The following is a 26272-nucleotide window of genomic DNA, read 5'->3' on the forward strand; positions in this document are numbered from 1 at the left end:
GCCGTACTGCGTAACGGCAGAAGTACTGCCGTTACGCAGTACTTGTAACGTGTAAGCATTATTGTGTTTCGGTCTTAAATAATTGTAATAGTTCTTAAGTGCTAAATTTTTTATCTAATGTATATTGTCATTTTTGTATACGATAGTGACACTATTGAACAATTTGTCTGATTCATTCGGTTGATTTTCACCTAACTTTAATAATCGCATTCTAAATAACTGCTAAAAATTCCAAATTACTAAATTGAATACTGAATACATTCACTCACGAATCAACAAATTATCCAAATTTCGAACCTACATCAAGCTATTTCTCGCAATGTAAATAAATTGCGTATTAAAATATCACCAGCGATCCGACGAAAGCTAATTTCTAACGATAAATACAATGAGTAAACTGAATCATAGATTAGCTTCATAAAATCATATAAATGTCGAATAATACTTAGTCAGTTGATTTCTAAATGAAAATTTGCGAGGCTACGATCTAATAGAACTAGTTTACAATTTCATAACTCATTGTAACTGTCCATTATACAAAATGGAAGCACAGGATTTCAAGTTCATTAGACTCGTATCTCGTTAGTACATAGTCGAGTGCTTTTCCAATATTGGTCTTCTGGACCTATATAAGGCTATCAATAAAATTTTAAGTTAGGGGTTCCGCGAATATCTAACACAGTAAGTATTTATTTAACTATAGAATGGGGGATATTAAATATTTTGAGTTGATTGGCGCTTGTGTTAATAGTTCTAAGAATATTAAAATTAGATAAGGTACTTGTTCGAGATAAATTTAATGCACGATTTGCCGTAGTTTAAATTTAAGCTATATTGATTTTTTACTTCATTATTATTTATCGTTGGGTGAATCTAGTTCAGTTTTAATTAAGTCTACTTAGACATTTACGGCCCTACAAATAAACTTGATATATTTTTATAGCTAGGAATAATCCAAATATATGCAAATTGTTTCTTTTTCTTCATCTACAGCATCTACTTTACAGTTGATAACCTGCTCAACCCCATTTGCATATTAGGAAATTGACTTGAGATGTCGCTCTTGCAAATCTAAACAATTTGTTATGTTTTGAAGTCACAACCAGAGAGTTGAACAAAGCATACAAAATTTTATCAACGATACGTCACTCGAACGGCTGGCACATTTGGAAATGCGCTCGCAAGGAACGCGAGAGGTCGCGGGTTTGAGTCCCGCATCGTTCATAAAATTTTATTTTAAAACTTTATTATTGTAATATGAGAAAATGTTAACCCTTATACAAGTATAACAAGAATGTTCATATTACATTCAGACCACGGGTCAAAGTGGCTCAGAGTTCATCTTGAAACAATTTCCACCGAGTCCGTTGACTCGCAAGAAAATAGTTTCTCTCCACACTTATCGTAATGAAATTCTTTCTCAGTAATAGTTTGAAAGTGAAACTTTACTAAAACGACAGTAACATTGTTCTTGAAGGGTTTGTCATTTGAGTGTTTGAGATCTTCAAAGTTATGTATGTTGCTTACAGCAACTCCCGTTTATAAATTTGCCTCAAGAATTAATTTGAAAAAAGTGAAGTGTGAAATTCTATTAACTAAAGAATAATAATTCGTCTGAAGACTTTCAACCAGTGTGTGTTGCCAGTGATGACTAACGGTACACAGACGTGGTCGCTAACTATGGGCCTTATGAGAAAGCTCATGGTCGCTCAGAAGGCAATGGAGAGGGCTATGCTCGGAGTTTCCCTGCGAGATCGAATTAGAATTGAGGAGATCCGTAGGATAACCAAAGTAACCGTCATAGTCCAAACGATTGCGAAACTGAAGTGGCGGTGGGCAGGTCACATAGTTCGACGGACAGATGGCCGTTGGGGCAGTAAAGCCCTCGAATGGCGACCAAGTACCGGAAGACTCAGTGTTGGCAGGCCCCCCACAAGATGGACCGACGATCTGATCAAGATCGCCGGAATACGTTGGATGGTCGTGGAAATTTTTGGAGGAGGCCTTTGTCCAGCAGTGGACGTTTTCCGGCTGATGATGATGATGATGATTAAATAATAATAATAAATAAATCTGATATATATTAGACTTGTATGATCTCAATTCTAAATTTGATAAAGGAGAATACATTTGGGTTACTTGAAGTATGTGATCACTAGCTGCTCTTGGTGCCGGGTCGACCCTTTTATAGTTATGTAGTAAATCATTGCATTTGTTAAATGCAATTACTAATTAAGACAGTAATCACGACCATCATATTGACGAAGCATCCTTACACAAACAATAAATTCAAGCTCTAGAGATTGATGATCCTTTTCCATGAAAAAAAAATATTAGGGAAGAGAACTTTCTTTCCGCACCGCCTCGATGGATGTATAAAATACAATATCAAATTAATATAAAGACGCATTAACAATAATGAATCCACAACATTACTGTTTAATTAATAAAGTAAAATATAAATTAATATTTGCATATCAAACAGCGTAGATAGCTCAAACTTTCTACTTAGGTAAGAATAAATTAACATTTCGCAAAGCAATTATTTGCTAATGATAATCTCAGACGAGACAGATTTTGGAAGCTTTTCATAATTAATACGCATTTCTTTTGACATTCTCTTTTTAATTGTAATGACTCGATTTTATTACCTCCTTTAATTAAAAAGAATTTGTCTCAGTGATTTTATCACTTTCATCTATTTTTAACCAACTTCAAAAAAGCAGGAGGTTTTCAATTCGTCGGTATGTTTTTTTATGTTTGTTACCTCAGAACTTTCGACTGGGTGAACCGATTTCATAATTATTTTTTCATTTGAAATCTGGTGCTTCCCAGTCGGTGTCAGCCAAGGTAGGTTTGTAACTTTATACATAGTTGTAGATGAGATGTGCTTGTGTCGCACGCGCAACAAGTCGTAAAGTGCGGCAAGTACTCGTACGGCGTACTCGAGAAAATCTCGAACAATGTGTGACGTTGACATGCCACATGTTCTGTTAAACTTTGCTAATAATTGAAACTAAAATGCCGGGATGCGTAGTAAATCTTTGTTAAAATAATACTGCAAAAAATAAGAACGACACTGAGCTCACACATCATCAGTAAGCATTTTGTATTTTATTAATTTCAATGTAAAATAACACGAAGCGTATGTTACAAAATTTGAAAGGTGCCATTGAGTGTCAAGATGCCACGCACACATGCATCTATTATTTGCCCTAATAAAAAAGGAACTTTCTTAAGTAGTGCGGGATCTAGTTGGAGCGCAGCGGAAACCAATCCTTAATCTAAGGTTACTTGCATAATAATGTTATCAAATATTAAAACTTTTTCTTGACCCGTTCTGTTTAAATATTCAATTGCTATTTTTTAACCGACTCCAAAAAGGAGGAGGTTATCAATTCGATCGGTATTTTTTATGTATGTTCAATTAAATAAAATTTAACATAGTTTGGCCCAGTAGTTTTCATTTTATGAACATTTATATGAAAATTTTCGTCTACCTGGATGACATAATTGTTTTCTGTGTACGCCTTTTTTTGGAGTTTTCATTCAGGTTGATTATATATTATTATTATTATTAACTAACACTATTATAATAACTACATAATTAAAAAAAACTACGTTTAAAACAAACCGACTTCAAAAACTGAAAAGTATCAAATAACTATAAAATTTCATTTAATACACCTCTTATGCAAACCTTTACCTTTAATATTAATAAAATACTATTATTCGTATACGCCTTCAGTTTTTGAAGTCGGTTTTTGTAAACGTAGATTTTTTTATTCTTAATTAAAGTAATGTTTATTAAGGAAATTCTCGCTTTGTTTGGTTTGGTTAAAAAGTAACGATGGTTTAACCAACTCTTTATATGAATAGACCTTTCAGAATATTCGCGATGAGGATTTAATCCGCTTATATTAAATGTTGGAAACCAAGGGCTCAATGGCTATAAGTCCTCAGTGCCCGAATAGCAATCAAGGCAAAAGTTTTTAAGCTTACTTAGCTCAGTAGTGTGAATTTTTGAATTCGTGATCTATTTTTTGGTCGCACCTTGTCCGTTTCTCCCGAAAATGCAAATTTTACGAGTGGGAGGCTTCCTTGCATAGGATGCCGGCTAGATTATGGGCCTATTTTTGCCGTGAAGCAGCAATTTGTAAGCATTACTTATTTGTGTTTCAGTCTGAAGGGCGCCGAAGCTAGTTACCTTACTGTCTGTTATGTCTCAAGCTGACGCGCGCAATTGTAGTGCTGCTCAGAGTTTTTGGGTTTTTCAAGAATCCTGACTGGGCTATTGTAATGGGCAGGGCGTATCAATTACCATCATCGTCCTGTTAGTCTCGTCCCGTATGATCATAAAAAATGGTCATATTCTAAATGTGGTAATCTCTTTTTTCAATCCATTTATGGAATGACGTAATGGTATCTTATTATTACTATTTTATGTAATTCGAAATTTAGTAATTTTATTTGCAAGAAACATTGTACCTACTTAAGATGTTAACATAACATTATTGATAATCCAATATGTTTCGTCAATTGACATGCAAAATATGTTATAAAATTGTCTAAATACCCACACAGTACTGTTATACTGAAACATGTTATATAAAGGGGGCAACAGGGTCACGTGGTGGGGCAACCGCCGAAAGACATCCGCAACATCAGAATTCAGACGTGTTGCCGGCTTATATGGAGAGAATGCTCTAAGCTTTAGAGTCCCTAAGTCGTATCGGTTCGTAAAACTGCAGTCGGTAATTGATTCCAAGTGCCAAAGCAAGAAATTTTTCGCAAAACGTGTAGAATGGCTGTCATTATCATAATGCAGGTGGGATTCCGCATTTCGACATCTGGTAGAAATTGGCTGCTGGTAGCAACTCGAATTACTCCTCTCAGCACTCCCTGTGATATATGTGGTAGAAGATGGAAAGAGAACCCGAACGCCAACGAGTAAAGCTCAACGGTGATGACATCCACATAAGTCTTTTCGTTACTGTGTACATAGAAATTAATATTGTCGTGTTGAAATATCGACAGGGGATCCATTGACCGATGACACATATGCCACAAATACTTCTTTATACTAAATAAGTAAACTAGAGATCGGATATTGAAAGTGGCTCTAAGAAACGGATAGATAGAGATTACGAACTTTATGCCACAGTCATAGAAGACAGTACCGACATAGCCCAAATAATAGCGAAACTGAAGTGGCAGTGGGCAGGGCACATAGTTCGACGGACAGATTGACGTTGGGGCAGTAAAGTCCTCGAATGGTGACCACGGATTTCGTGTTGAAAGGACCCCAACAAGATGGACCGATGATCTGGTCAAGATTGCCGGAATACGTTGTATGAGGGCAGTGTAGGACTGATCGTCGTGGAAATCTTTAGGGGAGGCCTTTGTCCAGTAGTGGACGTCTTCCGGCTGATGATCATGATGATGCCACTGTCCTAAATCACTTCCCAGGTTTCTTCCAATAGTAAATTTATTATTGATCTATTGATCTCGTTCTTTCTCTGTCTTAGGCTGAGCTCTTTAGAGCGTACTTAGACTTTTGCCAGTCTTATCTAGCGAGTTAAGTCGCAGTCCATATTTTCGTTGAGTTGTAATACTTTTTAAAATGGCCGTATAATACAAGAATTGGTGATACCAGTAATTTTTAAATTACCTGGTGTTGAGAAAATGAAGGAGTTCAGAGCTAAATAGATATAAATGTTCCTTTAATTATCTTATCTGAAAATAATTTTAGTTATCTAGTATATTAAAAACGGTAATTAGAAAAATATCAGTGTAATATGAGATCTAGATTTTTCTTTATGAAATTAAGGGCGAGACGAGGAGGACGTTCATTGATGGTATTTGATACGCCCTGCCCATTACAGTGCACAAAATTTCTGAGTGGCAATACAATAGCGCTCGTCACCTCGAGACGTAAGATGTTAAGTCTCATTTGCCCAGTAGTTTCACTAGCTACGGCACCCTTCCGACCGAAACACAATAATGTTTACACACTACTGTTTCACGGCAGAAATAGGCGCCGTTGTGGTATCCATAATCTAACCGGCATCATGTGCAAAGGAGCTTCCCACTGGTGAATTTAAACTAAATAAAAAAATAATGATCTTCATAATGTAAAAGTTAGTTTAGGATTAAACAAGAATGTACTGTGTAAGAAACGCGCCCTTTACTTTTACCTTACTTTAAGCTCAGCATAAATACCAAAATCAAAGATTGTGCTTAACTTGAACTTGCCAAGTCTTACGCAAGTAAGTAGTCTAGATTTTAGTCTTAGACTACTAAAAAAGTACAAATAACTAGTATATTATATCTTCCATGTAATTATTGAACCTTAAAGAAATTCAAATGTTGTTTAGAATAAATTTTTAATCTTATTGTTGAGATACCCAATCTTCTCTCAATTGCTTTTTATTTAATTAAAGTTTTTGAAGTAATACATTGCACGAATTTATAGAGACGGAAGCTGAAATTATAGCAGCAAGGGGTTGAAATTAAAATAAATTGCGTTACATTTTAATTATGTTTCGAAATAATTTTCCAAGCGTCTGATTCCTAGTCGTCCTAGCTAGAGTTATAAGCATGATAAATAAGGCATGGAAGTGCTGTAGAGTCGATTTTTCTTTATATTTTCGGGTGTGTAGATAAGTTGGTTTTTAAAACATAAATTCATTCAATTTTCAAATACTTCAAATTTCTATGCTTTAAATTTATTATTCTTAAATAATGAATCTAGATTAGATATCTCTTATTTATGAATTAACTACGATGTACTTACCTACAATGTGAATATGTATGTATGTGCCAATCGTATGATATTTAAATCTTATTTAATCTAATTATAATAACTAAATTTAAATATAAAGATAGCAAGTAAAACTTAAAAGATTATTTTACTTAAATTGAAAAAAATAATTTTACTTTTATTAATTAAAAGCGACTCCATATATTTTGTGTACATTAACAATATTCTAAATTATATAAGTGAACCTCAAGATGCCGCCGCCATGTTATTGCTTACTTCCTTTGCAATTTATTTGAAAACATTATTATTTTTATTACATTATCATGTGAAATTACGGTCATATTACATGTCACTTAACGATTAACTTGTTAAGTACCAGCTTTGCCGGCGACTTCATTTGTATTTGCTAATCGCGTTCCCTCAGGAACTCTATAACAATGGTTTCACATTTAGTGTAAAAATTAGAAACATCGCAAATATCATCGCGCTCGAATTTTCGGGGACTCGGTGCTCTGTGAACAGCTGGATCACTTGGCGTTGCGTAGAGACGTCGCTTCATTGTGTGTCTTCTACCGCATTTATAACGGGGAGTGTTCCGAAGAGCTGTTTAACCTGATTCCTGCCGCCGAATTCCACCTTCGCACGACACGCCACAAGTTAGGATATCATCCCAACTATCTGGATGTGTGGCGGTCCTCCACAGTGCGGTTTTCAAGGAGCTTTCTTCCACGTACTACAAAGCTGTGGAATGAGCTTCCTTGTGCGGTGTTTCCGGGACGATACGACATGGGTACCTTAAAAAAAAGCGCATACACCTTCCTTAAAGGCCGGCAACGCTCTTGTGATTCCTTTGGTGTTGCAAGAGAATGTGGGCGGCGGTGATCATTTAACCCCCTTTGTTTGTCCCCCTATTCCATAAATAAAATAGCTCTGATGTCATCCTAACACTTTTTAGCGTATGGGGTGTGAATGTAATAGTTAATTAAACAAATTATGTACAGCCCTGTTTAGAAAAATACGAATACTTTTCACTAGTTATAATACGCTACACATACTTAGAAGGAGAAAAATAAATTATAAAAACACATATAAGAACACTGATAATATATAATCTGTTAATCAGACAATACAATTCAATAAATTACAATACATTAGAAATTAATTAGTAAGATTAAACATAAGAAATTACTATTAGTAGATGCGTGAACTTATACATTCAAAAAAAAAACCGAATGACATTCAAGTATTTAGTTAAGATCATATGACTAAAAATATTCGTACCTACCCGCAGAATTTAAGCTTATGTAGTCGCCGTACGCATGCTACGCGTATACCGCGACTCTGTCATAAAATAATAAATATTATAATTATTTTGTATGAGTGTAATGAATGTCTGAATTTTCTGTGTTTTACTGTTATGCTTTATTGTGTTATATTTTAATAGGTATATTAATAAGAAATAAAATATTTAAATTCTTGTTTGTGTAGTATTTACATATGGTACATAATATACTAAATGTGTTAGCCATACTTTCAGACATTACCTGCTTATTTGTTAAGGCCTTCAAACCGATCTGTATGATCGACATATAATATTATTGACAAAAGAAATACGTTGCAAGATTTAAAAGAATTATTAAAAGACCAGTGTAGCGATATTAACTAGTGTTCTAATGCTACCACTTGCATATATACAAAACATTAAAATATATCACCGTTTTTCTACGACTTTCTTTGCAAATCCGACGACCACGAAAATGACACTCACAAATCAAGTGGCTTTCTATTGGTAACAGAATTTTCATAATCGGTTCAGTAGAACCAGATATTACTCTCTACAACCACACAAACCTTACCTCTTTATATTATTAGTACATATACCATAATATTATAGTAACGGAGCAATCGACACTATGCTATTTCATGAGAGATATGTATTGTACTGCAATTTGAACATAAAAATAACCCTGTTGAGTCCTTTTTGGGTTTGATCTTCTCAGGCCTTTCTTTTTGGATTTTTTTTCTTTTTTACGATAATAAGGGATCAGGACGTTCAGCTGATGGTCATTGATACGCTCTGCCCATTACAATGCAGTGCCGTTGAAGATTCTAGAAAAACCCAAAAATTCTGAGTGGCACTACAGCTGCGCTCGTTACATTGAGACATATGATGTCTCATTTGCCCAGTAATTTCACTAGCTACGGCGCCCTTCTGACGGATATGGAGTATCCATAAGTGATTTTGAAGTCCACTTTTGTGTGAAATGTAAAGTTATACTTGAGCATTGAAGTAATTAATCAAAGCAAAGTAATCAGCAAATTAAATTAGCTCCACACACTCTCTGGAAACTATTACGTTTTAAATTGAAATTTCAATTACCAACACAATGCCTACTGATGCGAAACTTATTGAATTCACATTGGCACAACCCAATCCTCACGATTACAGCCCATTCAAATCATACACCATTCATAATTAGACTGGCTCTGTGCTTGTTAACATTTAAATTATTTATATTACCTTCGAACAAGAATAAAATTGATACGACTATTTTACGAAGCAATGAAATAAGAATTGTATTTATAGCCTTATTTATGCGCTGCGAGTCGTAATTCGATTACCTTTAATTAAATTTTAATGATGAAATTTGCATTTAAACCAGTGAAAAAAATAACAAAAATGCTTAGATTTGAAAATGTCAGTATATCAAGTCCATTTCTTGATAATATGAAATTATTAGGTTTGAACCGTTATCAACTGAAATGCAGACTCTGTAGACGTAACAACTGGACAGTTGAACAAACATACCAACATTTATGGTTAATGCGTCATTCAGACGGTTTTCGTATCCATAGGGATACGCCCCATTGCTTTTCCCACACGTTTTATACCTAATATAGTAAATTATCTAGTCTGTTTCGTATGGCCTTATACTATCACTACAGACAGTATAATGAATATTAAAACATATTCATTATTAAACACTTTCGTACTTTAGCTGTTCAAAAATATCAAAAGTTCTTTTAATTTTTCTTCTATTTAATTTATGTGGTTTTACTGATAGGTTTGGTTTTTTAATATATTATTTTTGATTAAAATTAACCAAAACCTTTATTGAATAAGGCGTTACTTTGCGGAAATCCATAATTATACAAATAATTTAAGTTTTCTTTAGTGTTAATTCCGCCAATATTTGTTTTTTAAACAATTCGAAACGTGTTTCGCCTCGACACGAGGCATCCTCAGGACGTGTTGTCTCGCCAAAATCTGGCACGAAACTCGTGGCGGAATTAACACTAAAGAAAACTTAGATCATTTCTATAATACGAAAACCAATAAAGAAGACATTTCCGCGACGTTTTCTACTAGTAAGCAACGCAAACTTTGAAAGACTTTCCTTTCCTTTTTCTTTCTTTTGATTTAAGTTCTTATAGCAAGTAGCAGTATCTGAGGATCCGGCAAACTAAAGGCTCATTGTTATAGCTTCTCTACATTCAAATGGATGGATGGATAACGTCATGAACCACCAGTTTCGGGCATATCTAGAAGACTCCACTTCTCTTCTACCGCATTTATGATGATGACTCAAGAGCATTTTGACCAGATACTTGCAGCATTACTTTATTGCAATATCAATGAGGAACATTCCAGCTTTCGTTGCCAGAATTTTCGAGGCCAGAATGTTCCTAAAATATGGTAACAAAGTAAAATCGTACACACTAAGCGGGTTCGCTCCATTGCCAATGTGGGGTATCATTAAGAAAGTCACTTATGTTATTGTGACCACACAAACGTTTTTTCAACAATTTTTTTGAATTTCGTAATACATTTGTTTTGAACATTTTGTGGGATCTTGTTCGAAAAACATATACATCTCCCCACAAAAGCCTTACTAACTCGACTTAGCCGAGTTGCAGGCATAATAAGTTCCTGGCGTTAGCATTATTGTTATGACAGTTTCTAGGAAATTCACTTAATGTTCTTAAAATTCATTACATTCAACGAATTTTAGTTGGCCCATTGTTAGAGCTGAAATCGGCAATAAAAAAACTCATTACTTTATTGCAATATCAATGAGGAACATTCCGGCTTTACGAAAGCCGACAGGAATTGAATTAAAAAAAGGTGCACTTGTAATTACTCTATTGAAATGGCCCTCTCACGTTTCAATCTTTTATAGCGGCCTCTATGAATCCGTACGGAGTGCAATACGAGATGAGAGGGCCAATAATGAAATATAAAAACAGAAATAAACACTCATTTCCAATGCTTTGGTCGCCGAGTATACTTTATTATTCTTATTTAGTATATTCGCTTTAATGAGAGTACTTACGCTTAAAGGTCATGTCGTCATTGGGCTTTCGGCTTTCAATTTATAAACCTTTTACTCGGTGGCTGTAGATTTAACTGTACCTGTCTTCCATTGACAATTTTAAAAGGATTTTAATTCTTTTTAATTACAGTCTTAATCCAATTTGCACCATGTATACTCAGTAGGCAAAGAAATGAATTTTACAAAACCGATAATAATATCAATGAAAATATATTAATCTTGATGTATAACAATACACTTAATTATGCAGATATACATTATAATATTTAGGTTAACAAAAATTTACTTGGATTAATAGTGGAGGAAGAAATATATACTTAAAAGTAATACGCCAGTATAAACAAAATCTAGTCATGCCGATGTGTCTTACTATGCTTAAGGTATATGGCCTGTCAAATTTGAATGTATGCTAGACCATTTCCTAAAACTTTGGTCGGGGCACGTGGTACGAATGCAGGATTATAGATGGATCAAAAATGAAACGATTTGGACCGGTCTAAAGAGTAAGAGATACATAAGAAGACCGCTTACGAGATGGCATGACACAAGTCTATTGGCCCGGATTGGATTAGAAAAGCTCAGGATAGTTGGCTAACTTAGGAGGTTGTTTAAACCCGTGCTGGGTTCTTGCAGACCAAACAGAAACTTAAAATGAAACTCAAAATATGTTCTTTACTTCAATATAATTAAAAGTTCTTTTAAAACTTCAATGACAATTCAATCTGTTTTATTTATTTTTCTCTTTTTTCTCCTATTTTTAGAGAGTCACTTTAAGGCCTATAAGAAAAAGGACCGTGTTGTCTACGGCTGCTGTCAACAGGTCGACTTGGTAGGTACCTAATGAAAATCAGTGTTGGAATTGGGCTTATTCCTACCTATCACCTATAACCTAATGTGTCATGAAATTTTGCTTATTACTTTACCTTACATACACATAAATTGATTAAATTCAAATCAGTGAAACACAAGCATTCCTATTGTCTTTTATAATGTCCTTTTGTGTATTTTTTCTGAATCCATTCCAATCAATGAGAAGGTTTTAGCTGAATGAAACGTTTATCCTACTCCGGTATGCAAAGAACTCCAGCAATGGAAACTAAAAAGACTAAACCGATAACGACGTTGCACAAAGCAAATACGACTCCATTGTGCTTATGTTTATATTATTATATTATAAAGAGATTTCCATCAGGTTTATTTTAACAATAATCTCCTAATAGCTGGAAAAATTCCAAGTTATACATTAAACCATTTATAAGAATATACGAAATTTATTATAGAAATTTTAACAAATCTTCTTTGGACCATAAACTTGGTATATTACCATAATAGACGAACCCTGTATGAAAGTGAGTAACTATCCCTACGTAAAAACCAAGGTGTAAGAAAGAGACGGAATAGAATGAAGACCATGATACCGTTTTGAAACAATTTAGTGTCTATTATGCTCCTGTCAAATTGGACCGCGATTTAATTTTAGTGTTTTTTTCGTGATTGTTCTGTGTTTTAACGGATATTAATAAAAATATAATGGAGTCGAGAACAAAAGAATAATTTCACAAGTAAATACTGATTCTTCAATACTACTTTTTTCGTAGAACTTATTATGCACTAAATTACTAAATAATATTTTATTTTATGTACGCAATAAAGACTGTATTTTCTTGAGATTATAATAATTTAAGAAATATGTGTTAGATAATAAAATATTGTTTACGTGAATATGACGCTTTTTATCAACATTTGTCATAGGGTTTGACCAAAAGCAAAATACTACACACTTCACTAACTCACTAACACATATATAAATCTAGCACACATGATCATTTTAAATTTAGTGTCGCCGGAACGAAGAGAGTGTTTGTATATTACGCTAGTATACAAGTTTATGGTTTGGACTAATACATAACCAGAAAACTCATTAACTAGCCTAAAACTAAGACCGTATATTTTAGTATACTGCGTGTATATATCTGTATTTCGTTTTCAATACGTTATGTGTAGCATAACCATTTAACCTCTAAAATCTATTTAATGGCTTTACTGGAGGCTGGTTTTGTTATATGTTTTACATTAACTCTGCATTTTCTCTAGGTATAACTATATCACACTAATATTTTTCTATTTATATTGTTTTGACATTTTAGCGTATATGGTTTCAATTTATTTTTATGTATGAACTAAATTGTTTGTATGTAAATGTGCATGATGTTTTCACCTGTAATTGCTGGAACACGGTTATTGGACTTTTTGTTATAGTTTTTTGAATTGACTGGTGTACTTTGAATAATATAATGTGTTAAAATATTAATATCCATACCATGGGGTCAATGAGGACTTCTCCCAAACTCATGACACCCTTGAGCAGTTGGGATGGCAAGATTAGCAGACCAACTCCACCACGCAAAATAGGCTCACAGTGGCCGTGGAGCTGCGGAGAAAAGTCATTATTGCCCATAGTTATACCTATGAAGATGAAGAAAGTACTGGAAGTGCCGCGTACACCGGTAGGTAATGTAGGTCTCTCTCCGTTTCCCGAGAGAAAAGGTTTCTACCGGTTTCCGTATCAGTGCCGGATGAAACTTGTATATTCTATCGATGCCTCTCTAGAGAACATTGCAGAATAGGGTAAAATAATTTTAACCATTGTCGGATAATCGAAACTCGTTATCGGTTAACCATGGTTTAGTTCCCAAGCCTTCCATATTAATATCGGTTTACATGTTTAAATATATTATATTTGTTTAAAATAACATTTTAAAATTTTTAACTATGGAACAGGAGGAGAAACAAGCCTCGGATCAAGCCAAGGTCATCGGATGTTATTGCAATCCATGTCCTGGCAACACTAGCTGTGGTTACAAGACGTTGGTGGTCTTTTAGGAGAGTCGCTTCCCATTTCTCATTAAGTGGCTCGCTGACAGATCTGCCTTTTATTATATAATTCTTTACTTCTTTATTGATAGTACAATAGCTTTTATTTATACATTTTCCTGATAGAAGAAAAAATCAAAATAAGTTACGCGTTTTACGTTCTACTAAACATGTACAAAGTGAATATTATTTTAATTTAATTTCGTTTCTTATTTTTTTTTGTTGAGAACTCAAACTCAACAAGAATTTTTTTCATTCAATAAATTTTTTTTGCTAAAAATTTAAGTATAATATGTATTATGGATATGGTAAAGGTATGGATAATACATATGTATTATATTATTAATATATTCATATGTTTTAGTATTTTCCTGACATATTTTTAATTGTTATTTTAAACTGTTAAATATAGGTTGTATCACAAAATAATATTATATAGTAGACCTTACCTTATTGACCATTTCATTTTACTTAAAAATGGTACTACCTGAATGTACGAGACGAGCAGGTCGTCTCGTCCCTTATTGTTTGCTACAAATACGTGGCTGGTATTAAACAAGTGGTATTAATTTAAATAGCGAAATTTTATTAAACACAGAATCGCAAAGCGCTTAGCCACTGACAATGCACAAAGGTGTCATTTGCTAGTCGTTGTAATTGGGAATGGTTATGGAAGATACACTTTACCAGAAATTTGACCATAATTATTTTGCAATGTTGTTGAACAAAGCACACAAGATTTTATATATATTTACGATACGTCACTCGAACGGTTAGCTCAGTTGGGAGAGCACTGGCACGGAACGCCAGAGATCGTGGGTTTGAGCCCCGCATCGTTCATAAAATTTTGTTAGCAAATTTTTTTTGAATGTTGTTATTACTTTTTGTTACATGTGTAATAATAACAACTCTGTATGTAAATTTTAAATTTTCATACAGATTTTGAATGGAATCTTAATTACAAGGCAAACAGGCACTACAAGTTTATTTTGATGTAGGAAGATTGAGTCTATAGACACACCCTAACTGAGATAAACAATATTATCATTTGACATAACTCTGAAGTATCTAGTCTCAATTTCAAAAGCCTAATAAACTGCTACATTTTATGGCCTGTATGAATCTTATCAAGTTCATAATTTGAGCATAATTATGGACATAAAAAGCACCAAGCTCCCTTTTCATTAATTAGAAACTTCATGGTGACGCCGCGGAATCATTTCCAGCATAATAGAGTGCTATAAATTCTCTTATCCTGTTTCCATCGGTATATTTTATTGTGACAAAGTTTTCGTTGTAACGACAGTGCCTTTGAATTGTTAATTTTAACAATTAGTTCAGTTTGTTACATAAATTTTCTGTTTGTCTGCACATTTTTTTTAAATAAAGCGATCTATTTTATTTTCCATTTAACTGTTTACTTCTTAATTATATTTTACTTACTAGTTATCACAAGAATGACTTTCATATTACCTAAGTTTTAAATTTGAAGAATTGGTTTTCAAAAGCATATTCTTTTCAATTTTACTTGAACTTCGTTTTGATTTTCATTGCTTTTAGTACAATAATACTAAACGAAAATCGCGGAGTAGGTACCTAACATCCACAGTTCATCTGTTTATAAATGGAAATCTAGTTTATATAAAATCCTTAATTAGTTTATTGTCCTGGCAACACTAGCTGTGGTTACAAGACGTTGGTGGTCTTTTAGGAGAGTCGCTTCCCATTTCTCATTAAGTGGCTCGCTGACAGATCTGCCTTTTATTATATATTTCTTTACTTCTTTATTGATAGTACAATAGCTTTTATTTATACATTTTCCTGATAGAAGAAAAAATCAAAATAAGTTACGCGTTTTACGTTCTACTAAACATGTGAATATTATTTTAATTTAATTTCGTTTCTTATTTTTTTTTGTTGAGAACTCAAACTTAACAAGAATTTTTTTCATTCAATAAATTTTTTTTGCTAAAAATTTAAGTATAATATGTATTATGGATATGGTAAAGGTATGGATAATACATATGTATTATATTATTAATATATTCATATGTTTTAGTATTTTCTTGACATATTTTTAATTGTTATTTTAAACTGTTAAATATAGGTTGTATCACAAAATAATATTATATAGTAGACCTTACCTTATTGACCATTTCATTTTACTTAAAAATGGTACTACCTATACCAAATTCGCGGGCGACAATCAGAATATTCAATCGGGTTTGTTTGAAATTTTTCGTGAACTATTTATTTTCAATAAACACTTTATTTACGTAATAAAACGGCAGGTAACCGGTGAATCTCCAAGCAAAACCAGTCGGGCCATTTGTGAGAATATTTGTTAGGCCGGAACAACCAAACTGAAATACAGATAAAAAATGTTTTTCAAATGATTCGCGAAACATTAAAAACAAATTTTTGTATATTCCTATAGGCTTACAGTATTGTATTAGAAATCAATAACATATTTGTAATAAACTTTTACCCTTTAGATACGTACCATTTTAGAACATGGTTATGGACTATATGAATTTTATATAATTTCAACTTGAATATAAAACTAAGTTTTAATGAAACTCCAGCAGAAATTCCATTATCACTAAGCAAACGTAGAAAATGAAAACAGCGGGCTCTCCGGAATTAAATAATTCAAATTAACATTTAAATAAGTCCGTTAAATTTTCTAGTTTCACTGTTAGTTAACAAATGAAATGAGAGACATTAGAGGCTTACAAAGAGCTTAGTACTTCGTAATTATAACGGGTCTAATTTCAAAGGGAATAATATCAACAATACTTAACTTGAAATAACAGTGGATTCCTTAATACTGTGAAATTAATTTCCGTCCGTGTCTTAGCTAAATTTACATTAATATTAATTAACTTACAAATTAACAGGAATAAGTTTAGCATATCATTAGTTGGAACTAGTGACACTACGAGTATTGTTAATAAACTTGATTTCAGTTGGGTGAATGCTGAGAAAATTTCAAAAGCCAATTTTATTTTATTTATAACGCTTACGTCTAAAGAAATAGCAGTTTAGTAGTAACAAGCACTAAAACTTACTGAAAACATAGTGTTGGACCGAGGCAGTGCGGCCACAACACCTATTTCTGCACAAAAATAGTCTCCACTGCGCTCCAAATAGATACTGGTGTATACAGGCGTAGTCGCAAAGTGCAGCAACTAATACTACACCCCAGGGGGCGTACTCGAATATCACGTTAAAAGATTCCGTTGCAGACATAGATCTACAGGCAGGCGTATTACATAGCTTGTATCAAACACGCTGTAGAGATGCAATTTATTAAATAAAAATATAATTCTAATTAAATTTTCCAATTTATTTATTATTTCCGCAAGCAAACCTCTATTTACAGCGTCAGACAACGTACAGAATATTAACGAAATTTAGTAAAACAGCAAGCCCGCAAAATCGTCTTATTACGCCTTATTAGATTTACCCGATACACGTACTCGCTTCGTTGTTTGGCCAATTAACGACGGCAACTTAGGGGACGGCACAATTAGTTAATTTTGTTAAATAACCCTGATTGATCAGCGTCCACCAATCACTGATGTAAATTCGCCAAATTCGCTTCAGAAATTTATGTTTAACACCCAAGCTACTACAGATGAGACTGTTAGATGACTAGAATACGTCTGCTTGCGGTGTTACAACTTTCAGGTACCAACGTTACTTCTATAGATTCTATGGAATAGAAAGACAAATTATTGCACTAGTTACCAGACAGTAAATGATCACCGCCAACATCATTTAATAATAATTTTAATTTGAATAGGAGGACAAACGAGCGTACCTGGTGTTAAGTGATCACCGCCGCCCACATTCTCTTGCAACACCAGAGGAATCACAAGAACGTTGCTGGTCTTTAAGGAAGGTGTACGCGCTTTTTTTGAAGGTACCCATGTCATATCGTCCCGGAAACACCGCACAGGGAAGCTCGTTCCACATCTTTGTAGTACGCGGAAGAAAGCTCCTTGAAAACCGCACTGTGGAGGACCGCCACACATCCAGATGGTGGGGATGATATCCTAACTTGTGGCGTGTCGTGCGAAGGTGGAATTCAGCGGCAGGAATCAGGTTAATAATAATTTTGACACACTTTTACAGAAATTATTTTGCCCCAAGCTAGGCATAGCCTATGGGTTGCCAACATCATTGAAATAAAATACATATTTAAACAAACATAAATACAAATAAACACCCATGACTCGGATACAAACATGCACAGAGTATGTACTAGGTTTAAGATAAATAACATCTGCGGTACTCTGTTCTATCTTCCATTCGGACACCATGTCGTTCATTCGTATGGTCTTCACAACACCGGTAACAGACACACAAAAAAGCAACGTATCTACGCAATTGATTTAGTCGTTCACAGAGTACAGGATCCCCACTCCGGCTGCTACTATGAACTATGAACAATCATCCGTATTCAGCAAATGTCCCAGCGCTGCTGAAAGGACTAACTAATTTTCCCGGTGGTAGGCCCCGTTACCCGGGATACCGGCTAGATTATGGTTACCACAACAGCACCTATTTCTGCCGTTCAGCAGTAATTTATAAGCATTATTGTGATTCGGTCTGAAGGGCGCTGTAGCTAGTGAAATTACTGGGAAAACGAGACTTAACATCTTATGTATCAAGGAGACGAGTGCAATTGTTGTGCGCCACTATATTGTAATTGTAAACCGGCAGGGCGTATCTATTACCATCAGCTGAATGTACGAGACGAGCAGGTCGTCTCGTCCCTTATTGTCATAAAAAGAACTATCACTACTATTTTCTCGCTCGAGAAGTATACAATGTACGTGTCTGTACGTGTTTATAAACACACATTAATCGCTGATCGCAGTCTGTTCACATTGCCTGGTGAGGACTCTCCGCCTGCCTACTACTTAAATTAAAAAGATAATTTTGTCATTATAATTTATCAAAAAATGAAATCAACGCATTGTACGAATGTGCTTACATCATTCGTATTAATTATATATAGATATTAGATAGTAACTTAATAAAAGATAGTGTCATTGCATGTAATTTAATTAATTACCTTTAATTATGGTTTGCTATGTTAGCTAGGGTAAAGTTGAAATAAAAATGTCAATTAATTTTCATACGGGTGTCCGCACAAAAGAACAAAGTTGTTGATAATTTTTTAATGAGAAAATCATTATGTCTGTAATAAATAATTATTTATTGATCTATTTAATTTAGAGAGATCTTCAGAGAGACAGATTCAGAGATTATGTTTCGATAATATGTTGATAATGACAATGACAAAAAAAACATCGAGTTTGATTATGATTGGTTAGATCTCATAACATCTTATTAGGGTTCCGTAGCGACATGGCAAAAAACGGAACCCTTATGGATTCGTCATGCCTGTCCGTCCATAAGGCTAAGTTCATATGGCCGCGCGGTACCGCGCGGAACTACGAACCGCGCGGCACAAGATCAATATAAACGATAATTATCGTCTACATTACCGCGCGGTACCGCACGCCAACGCGCGGCGCGCTCTGACCCGCGCGCAAGATCTAGAACCGCGCGCTGCCGCGCGGCCCAAGTATTTCAAACCTGTATCGACCTGTTCAGTTGATCCGCGCGCCTTGAGACGGAAAGACACATAGATCGATGCAATGAGTACCGAAGATGACATTGTGCCTATCGATTTGCTTATCGACGAAATCGAAAAAAGAGATGCGATTTGGAATCTTAACTCTAAGGATTATTCAAATAAAATATTAAAAAGAAGGTCTTGGGAAGAACTAGTTTTAATTTTTTGCAAAAATGATGATTCCGAAGAAAAAAAGAAAAATTTGGGTAAGTTGTTTTTTAATTAGTTTTATTTATTTAAAATAAGTTTTATAAAATCATCACCTATTACACCATTTTATCTTGCCAATCTAATTTACCTTCAGTAACAAAATAATTTGTGAATTTAGTTCGAATATTATCTACTTCATGGATTGCTCGTCCACTGTTAGTTGGATTCACATTAGGTAATGGCGCTGGATTGATCATATCATCCTGATTTATACCATCTCTCATCCTTACCAAGTTATGTAAAACACAAATAGCTTTGACGATATCAACAGCAAAATCTATCTTCACGTCTATTGGCCGGTGTAAGATACGCCACTTGTTACACATTATGCCAAATGTACATTCGACATACCTTCGTGCTAAAGAAAGGCGGTAGTTAAATATTTTTTTTTCTTTTGACAACATTTTACCACCATAGGGTCTCATCAAATTTTTAGTCATAGCGAAAGCCTCGTCAGCTACAATTACGTATGGTAGTTTAAATGCATCGCTCTCATTATTTGTGATAGATCTAGGCTCTGGTAAGTTCAACGAATTTTCTGAGAGTTTTTTGAATAATGACGTTTCCTTGAAAACACCCGAATCACTGTCTTTTCCGTAAGCTCCAACGTCTATCCATATGAAGCAATAGTTAGCATCACATAAAGCCATTAAAACTAATGAGAAAAAGTGTTTATAATTGTAATACATTGATCCTGATTCTGGTGGCTGTATTAAACGAACGTGTTTGCCGTCCAACGCTCCAACACAATTTGGAAAATATGCTTTATTTTCAAATTGTATAGATATTTGTGTCCAGATTTCTTTTGTTGGTGGACTCATGACCAAAGTTTTTAAATTTCTCCAAAAAACTTGGCACACTTGCTTAATTATACCCGATATCGTAGACTTGCCAATTTTATAACCATATTGTAACTCTGCAAATGAAGAACCAGTTGCTAGGTACCTGTAACATAATAGTTATTTAAGATACACGTGCATAAAGTAGATCTTTACCGAATAAGTGCTACAGTGAAAACACAAGCATAGCGAGTGTTTACAGTGTGGCACGCGAGCATAAAGTGCATATGCTCACGTGCCACGATAAATATTCCATTTCTATTCCTACTCCTATTCCTCGTCAAATTCCTATTCCCATACCTATTCCTACCCCTACTTACTCCTATTCCTACTCCTATTCCTATTCCTAATTCTATGTCTATGTCTATTTCTTTTAAGGAAATCTTTACTGAATAAGTGCTACAAAGAAAACACATTCATAGCGAGTGTTTACAGTGTGGCACGTGAGCCTAAAGTGCACAAAGTACAATTTGCATAAAGTACGAGTAGGTCATAAGGACTCTTTATGCACCCGTATCGTACAACATTTTTCAATAGTTTTGCAATGAAAACTAATAATTAATTATTTACTTTCTAGGATCGATTTTGCAAAAAAAATGGAAAAATTTACGAGATGCCTATGTAAAAGAACTTAAGAAAACAAAACATTTGAAGTCTGGTTCCTCAGCATCAACACCATCTTCATTTTCGTATTTCCAAAGATTGTCATTTCTTAAACAAGTTGTCCAGAAACGAAAAACTGACAACAGCCTTGATGTTGCGGAAGTTACAGAGAATCCTGATTTGGATAGTGCAGTTAACAGCAGCGGCGTTCAAGCTTCAACAGAAAATGTGCCCCGGAAAAAATTCAAACTTCACCCTGCCGATGAACATTTTGCAAATCTTTTACAACAAAGCATAAATACTCGAAATAATAATGCAGCAGAAAAGAAAGATGACGATGAAGATAAATTATTTTGTCTTTCATTGGTTAGGGAAATAAAAAAAGTTCCTGAAAACCGGCGTTTAAAACTGAAAATTGAAATTTATAATTTATTAGAACGATACCAAGCTACACGAGCACAGCCACTTGAAGATTTTAACTACCCGTCTACTTCATATAGCTCACAACGACCACCCAGAAACTATCATGCTTCATTTCAAAGTTCTCAATATAGCAACCCAATGCAGTACTCTGATAGAGAATCAACACAATATGGCTATACAACTAGTTCATACACTTCACCTCCCACAAGTTCATCGCAAGCAACATCACCCCCGGGTGATGTTACTTGTGACCCGTCATACGAAGATTCTCAAGAATTAGATCTGTTCAATTAAACTAAAAGTTAATTTGCCAAGAAGCCTCGCTCATAATTTCTTATTTTTTATAATTTTTACTGTGATTATGATTAATAAACAGTTAACTTACCGCAATGTTACAATGAGTTTTTCTTTTGGTGATATGCAATATCTTACAGCATTTTCACTGGATTTTAAATCATTTTCAATGAAATCGTATAAAAAATCAAAGGTTGCAACTGACATACGGAAATAATTAAAAAAAATTTCTTCATGTAACCTCAACTTAGGGTATAAGGTGACAAACAGGCTTGAAGAAAGTCTGTCACTTAATATTGGATGCACCCAGTATCGCCTTTGTCGTCTTCTGCGACGTCTCAGTCTTCTATATAAAATCCACAAGCAAATTGCCTCCTCCACGTCCATTGTATATCAATGTTAATGCCAGACTGGCGCTCGTATATACCCTGTCATGTGAACTCTCACATCGCGCGTCGGCGCGCGGTGCCGCGCGGCCATATGAACTTAGCTTAAGTCATAGCCACTGTTTTCCTAAACTATAAAAACTATATTGTTGGAACTTGGTGAGTAGATGTAATCTCTGAACCGCATAAAGATTTTTAAACAAAAATAGAAAAAAACAATAAATTTTGGGGTTTGCCCATACTTAGAACTGAAACTCAAAAATTATTTTTATCAAACCATACGTGGGGGGTGGGGTATCGATAGGTCTGTAAAAATGATATTGAGGTTTCTAATATCATTTTTTCTAAACTGAATAGTTTTGCCGGAGAGACATTTTACCACTTCCAAAGTGGTAAAATGTGTCCCCCTCCCCTGTAACTACTCATAAGAGAATGATAAAACTAAAAATAACATATTGTGAACATTACCATGCAAACTTCCACTGAAAATTACGTATATGTATAAATAAACCGCAATTTACCTTTAGCCAATCAACTGAAATATAAAAAAATAATAATTTCATAATTTACTTGCTCCTACGGAAACCTTTTTGGGCGAGTTGGACTCGCACTTGGCCGTTTTTTTTAAATTGTTTATTAGACATTTTAATTAACTCGTTGATTTTCATGTATTAAACATACTGTATGTACTGCTTAAAATACATTTGTACCAAGTGATATAGATCGATTTTATAAGTCGAATTTCGTAACGACTCCTCGATATTATTCTATTACTGATTTCCATATTTGCTACAAATACGTGGCTGGTATTAAACAAGTGGTATTAATTTAAATAGCGAAATTTTATTAAACACAGAATCGCAAAGCGCTTAGCCACTGACAATGCACAAAGGTGTCATTTGCTAGTCGTTGTAATTGGGAATGGTTATGGAAGATACACTTTACCAGAAATTTGACCATAATTATTTCGAAATGTTGTTGAACAAAGCACACAAGATTTTATATATATTGACGATACGTCACTCGAACGGTTAGCTCAGTTGGGAGAGCACTGGCACGGAACGCCAGAGATCGTGGGTTTGAGCCCCGCATCGTTTATAAAATTTTGTTAGCAAATTTTTTTTGAATGTTGTTATTACTTTTTGTTACATGTGTAATAATAACAACTCTGTATGTAAATTTTAAATTTTCATACAGATTTTGAATGGAATCTTAATTACAAGCAGGCACTACAAGTTTATTTTGATGTAGGAAGATTGAGTCTATAGACACACCCTAACTGAGATAAACAATATTATCATTTGACATAACTCTGAAGTATCTAGTCTCAATTTCAAAAGCCTAATAAACTGCTACATTTTATGGCCTGTATGAATCTTATCAAGTTCATAATTTGAGCATAATTATGGACATAAAAAGCACCAAGCTCCCTTTTCATTAATTAGAAACTTCATGGTGACGCCGCGGAATCATTTCCAGCATAATAGAGTGCTATAAATTCTCTTATCCTGTTTCCATCGGTATATTTTATTGTGACAAAGTTTTCGTTGTAACGACAGTGCCTTTGAATTGTTAATTTTAACAATTAGTTCAGTTTGTTACATAAATTTTCTGTTTGTCTGCACATTTTTTTGATTAAGCGATCTATTTTATTTTCCATTTAATTGTTTACTTCTTAATTATATTTTACTTACTAGTTATCACAAGAATGAGTTTCATATTACCTAAGTTAAATTTTAAGAATTGGTTTTCAAAAGCATATTCTTTTCAATTTTACTTGAACTTCGTTTCGATTTTCATTGCTTTTAGTACAATAATACTAAACGAAAATCGCGGAGTAGGTACCTAACATCCACAGTTCATCTGTTTATAAATGGAAATCTAGTTTATATAAAATCCTTAATTATTTAAAATTAATAAGAAAACAATCCTAATATACCTTTAGCATTATTATTTACTTCTATTTGTCCATCAATATATTTTTTCACTCTTGTATTTTACATTACCAGTTCTTCCATGCTAGTTTTAAGATCGCTTATTATGAGTATATCTTAAATACATATTCAATTTGCTAAACATGCTGTGTACATACCCGTGAAGTTGCTGGCAATTTTTTATTGAGCTGATTGATTTCCTTGATTGTAATGTTATTGTTGTAATTCTATTGTGTGTATCTATTAAAATAAAATAAATAAACGATAAAATCTTTTTTTTTAATTCCTTTGATTCCTGAAAAAAATATAGTAAAAAGCTTATGTTTTATAACTTTATCGTTAAGTATTATATATGTTATATAATATATCTGAGAGATAAGACGCTGTTTCAAGTTAAGGGCTATTCGCGGGGATCTGAGCAATATTCACGGGTGAATGGTCAAAGTATGAAAGGGTCGCTATCTGAAGAGATTTTCAACAATGCTTGTTATGTTAGAACTCAGCTAAGAATGCAACTAATGAGCGTTGTTACGATGTAGAATGTAAGAGAGCAGTCTCTGTGTTATTAGTGTTACAATAATTCGAACTAATTAGGAAGCCACAGCAGAGACTAGAAACTTATTTGCTGGAAAATTCCACTAGGGTTTTAACTCTATAAATAAGAAGACGGTATAAAATACAGTACTCTTGGTAATTCCTTTAAACAATGTGATATCTTGATTTATTGTTACACCTCACATCTCAGCCCTGATGAAATGAATTGAAAATATTCTTTCGATAATTTTTGAAGCAGTCGTTATTTTGCGGAATTCCACAATTATTCGAATGTTGTGAGCCTTCTTGAGTGTAAATTCCGCTGAGTCTCGTGTCAGAATTTGGCGAGTCAACATCTGCTGAAGTTGCCTCGTATAGAGGCGAAACACGTGTCGATTGATTGAAGACTAATCTTAGCAGAATTTACACTCAAGATGGCTCACAACATTTGAATAGTATTTTTTCGTTTGAAATGGTATTACTACCAAGTGGGTCACAAATTATATTTGATGAAATCTATAAGTAAGTAGTTTTATATTTGATTCAAGTTTATTATTTACAATAACAAATTTAGCGTTTGTTACATATTGTATCACTTGGTAAGTGAAACTGATGAAGACTACAGATGGTCAAACGTTTTAAACGGATTAACTATAGACGTCCACATTTGAAGAAAATAAAATTAACAGAATCGGATTGATCCTTTGATGAAACCAAAAGATGGGCGTCGGAACTGAATAATAAAAACTATTTATCCTAGCCGTGTTAGGGCTTATTACAATTGTCATAAGACTTAAAATCCTTTTCTTAACACTGTAATGGTATTAGCCCAGATACAGTTACTACTTGTTTGCTTTGATTGCCTTTTGCATCTATATAGGTCAGTGGTAAGTGGTTAGTGAACCTGACTTAAAAAACTATAGGGTTCCAACCCCGGTAGATGCAAACGTTCATACATAAATGTGCGATGTTTGCTTCCGATTCATAGATGTGTATAAAAAAAAGTTTAAAAAAAAATATTTATTGACAATATGAATACTTAGGTAAAAATACAAAATTTGCAGCGCTTTTCACACTATAGCCCAGTCAAATTAGGGGTTTCACCATGGAATAAAAGATAATAAGCTGTAAATTGGTATAAACCTTAGTTTTGTCGTTCTAAAGGTTGTCTCAAAAGTCACAAATGTTATAGTGTCCTCGTCTTAAGATATTGAAGGTCAAAGGTCATTAAAATAATTTTTTCGCGTATATCTCGTTTTCTATTGCTTAAATGAGATTTGCACATATTATAAAAGTTATAGAGTCTATAATTTTCTACAACTTTTGTTTGAACTTGTTGCAAGAGAATGTGGGCGGCGGTGATCGCTTAACACCGGTGACTTCAAGTCGGTGTACAAAGTTAATTATTTACTAAAAAATTATAAT

The 26272-nt window shown here is 33.9% G+C and overlaps 2 protein-coding genes across 2 annotated transcripts; one reads left to right on the plus strand and one right to left on the minus strand.

Annotated features, from left to right (window-relative positions):
* Positions 1 to 19421: 19421 nt before the first annotated feature.
* LOC126968080 (uncharacterized) lies at positions 19422 to 22097 on the plus strand. Its single transcript, XM_050812894.1, has 2 exons — positions 19422 to 19830; positions 21251 to 22097. The coding sequence occupies exons 1-2, from the start codon at positions 19647 to 19649 to the stop codon at positions 21991 to 21993; spliced, it is 927 nt and encodes a 308-aa protein (XP_050668851.1). The 5' UTR covers positions 19422 to 19646; the 3' UTR covers positions 21994 to 22097.
* On the minus strand, positions 19836 to 22486 carry LOC126968071 (uncharacterized). Its single transcript, XM_050812881.1, has 2 exons — positions 22085 to 22486; positions 19836 to 20779 (listed from the first exon to the last, which is right to left on the minus strand). The coding sequence occupies exons 1-2, from the start codon at positions 22378 to 22380 to the stop codon at positions 19891 to 19893; spliced, it is 1185 nt and encodes a 394-aa protein (XP_050668838.1). The 5' UTR covers positions 22381 to 22486; the 3' UTR covers positions 19836 to 19890.
* Between the last annotated feature and the right edge of the window lie 3786 nt (positions 22487 to 26272).

The sequence above is a fragment of the Leptidea sinapis genome, chromosome 14 (genome assembly GCF_905404315.1).
Source record: "Leptidea sinapis chromosome 14, ilLepSina1.1, whole genome shotgun sequence".
NCBI classification, from domain to species: domain Eukaryota; kingdom Metazoa; phylum Arthropoda; class Insecta; order Lepidoptera; family Pieridae; genus Leptidea; species Leptidea sinapis.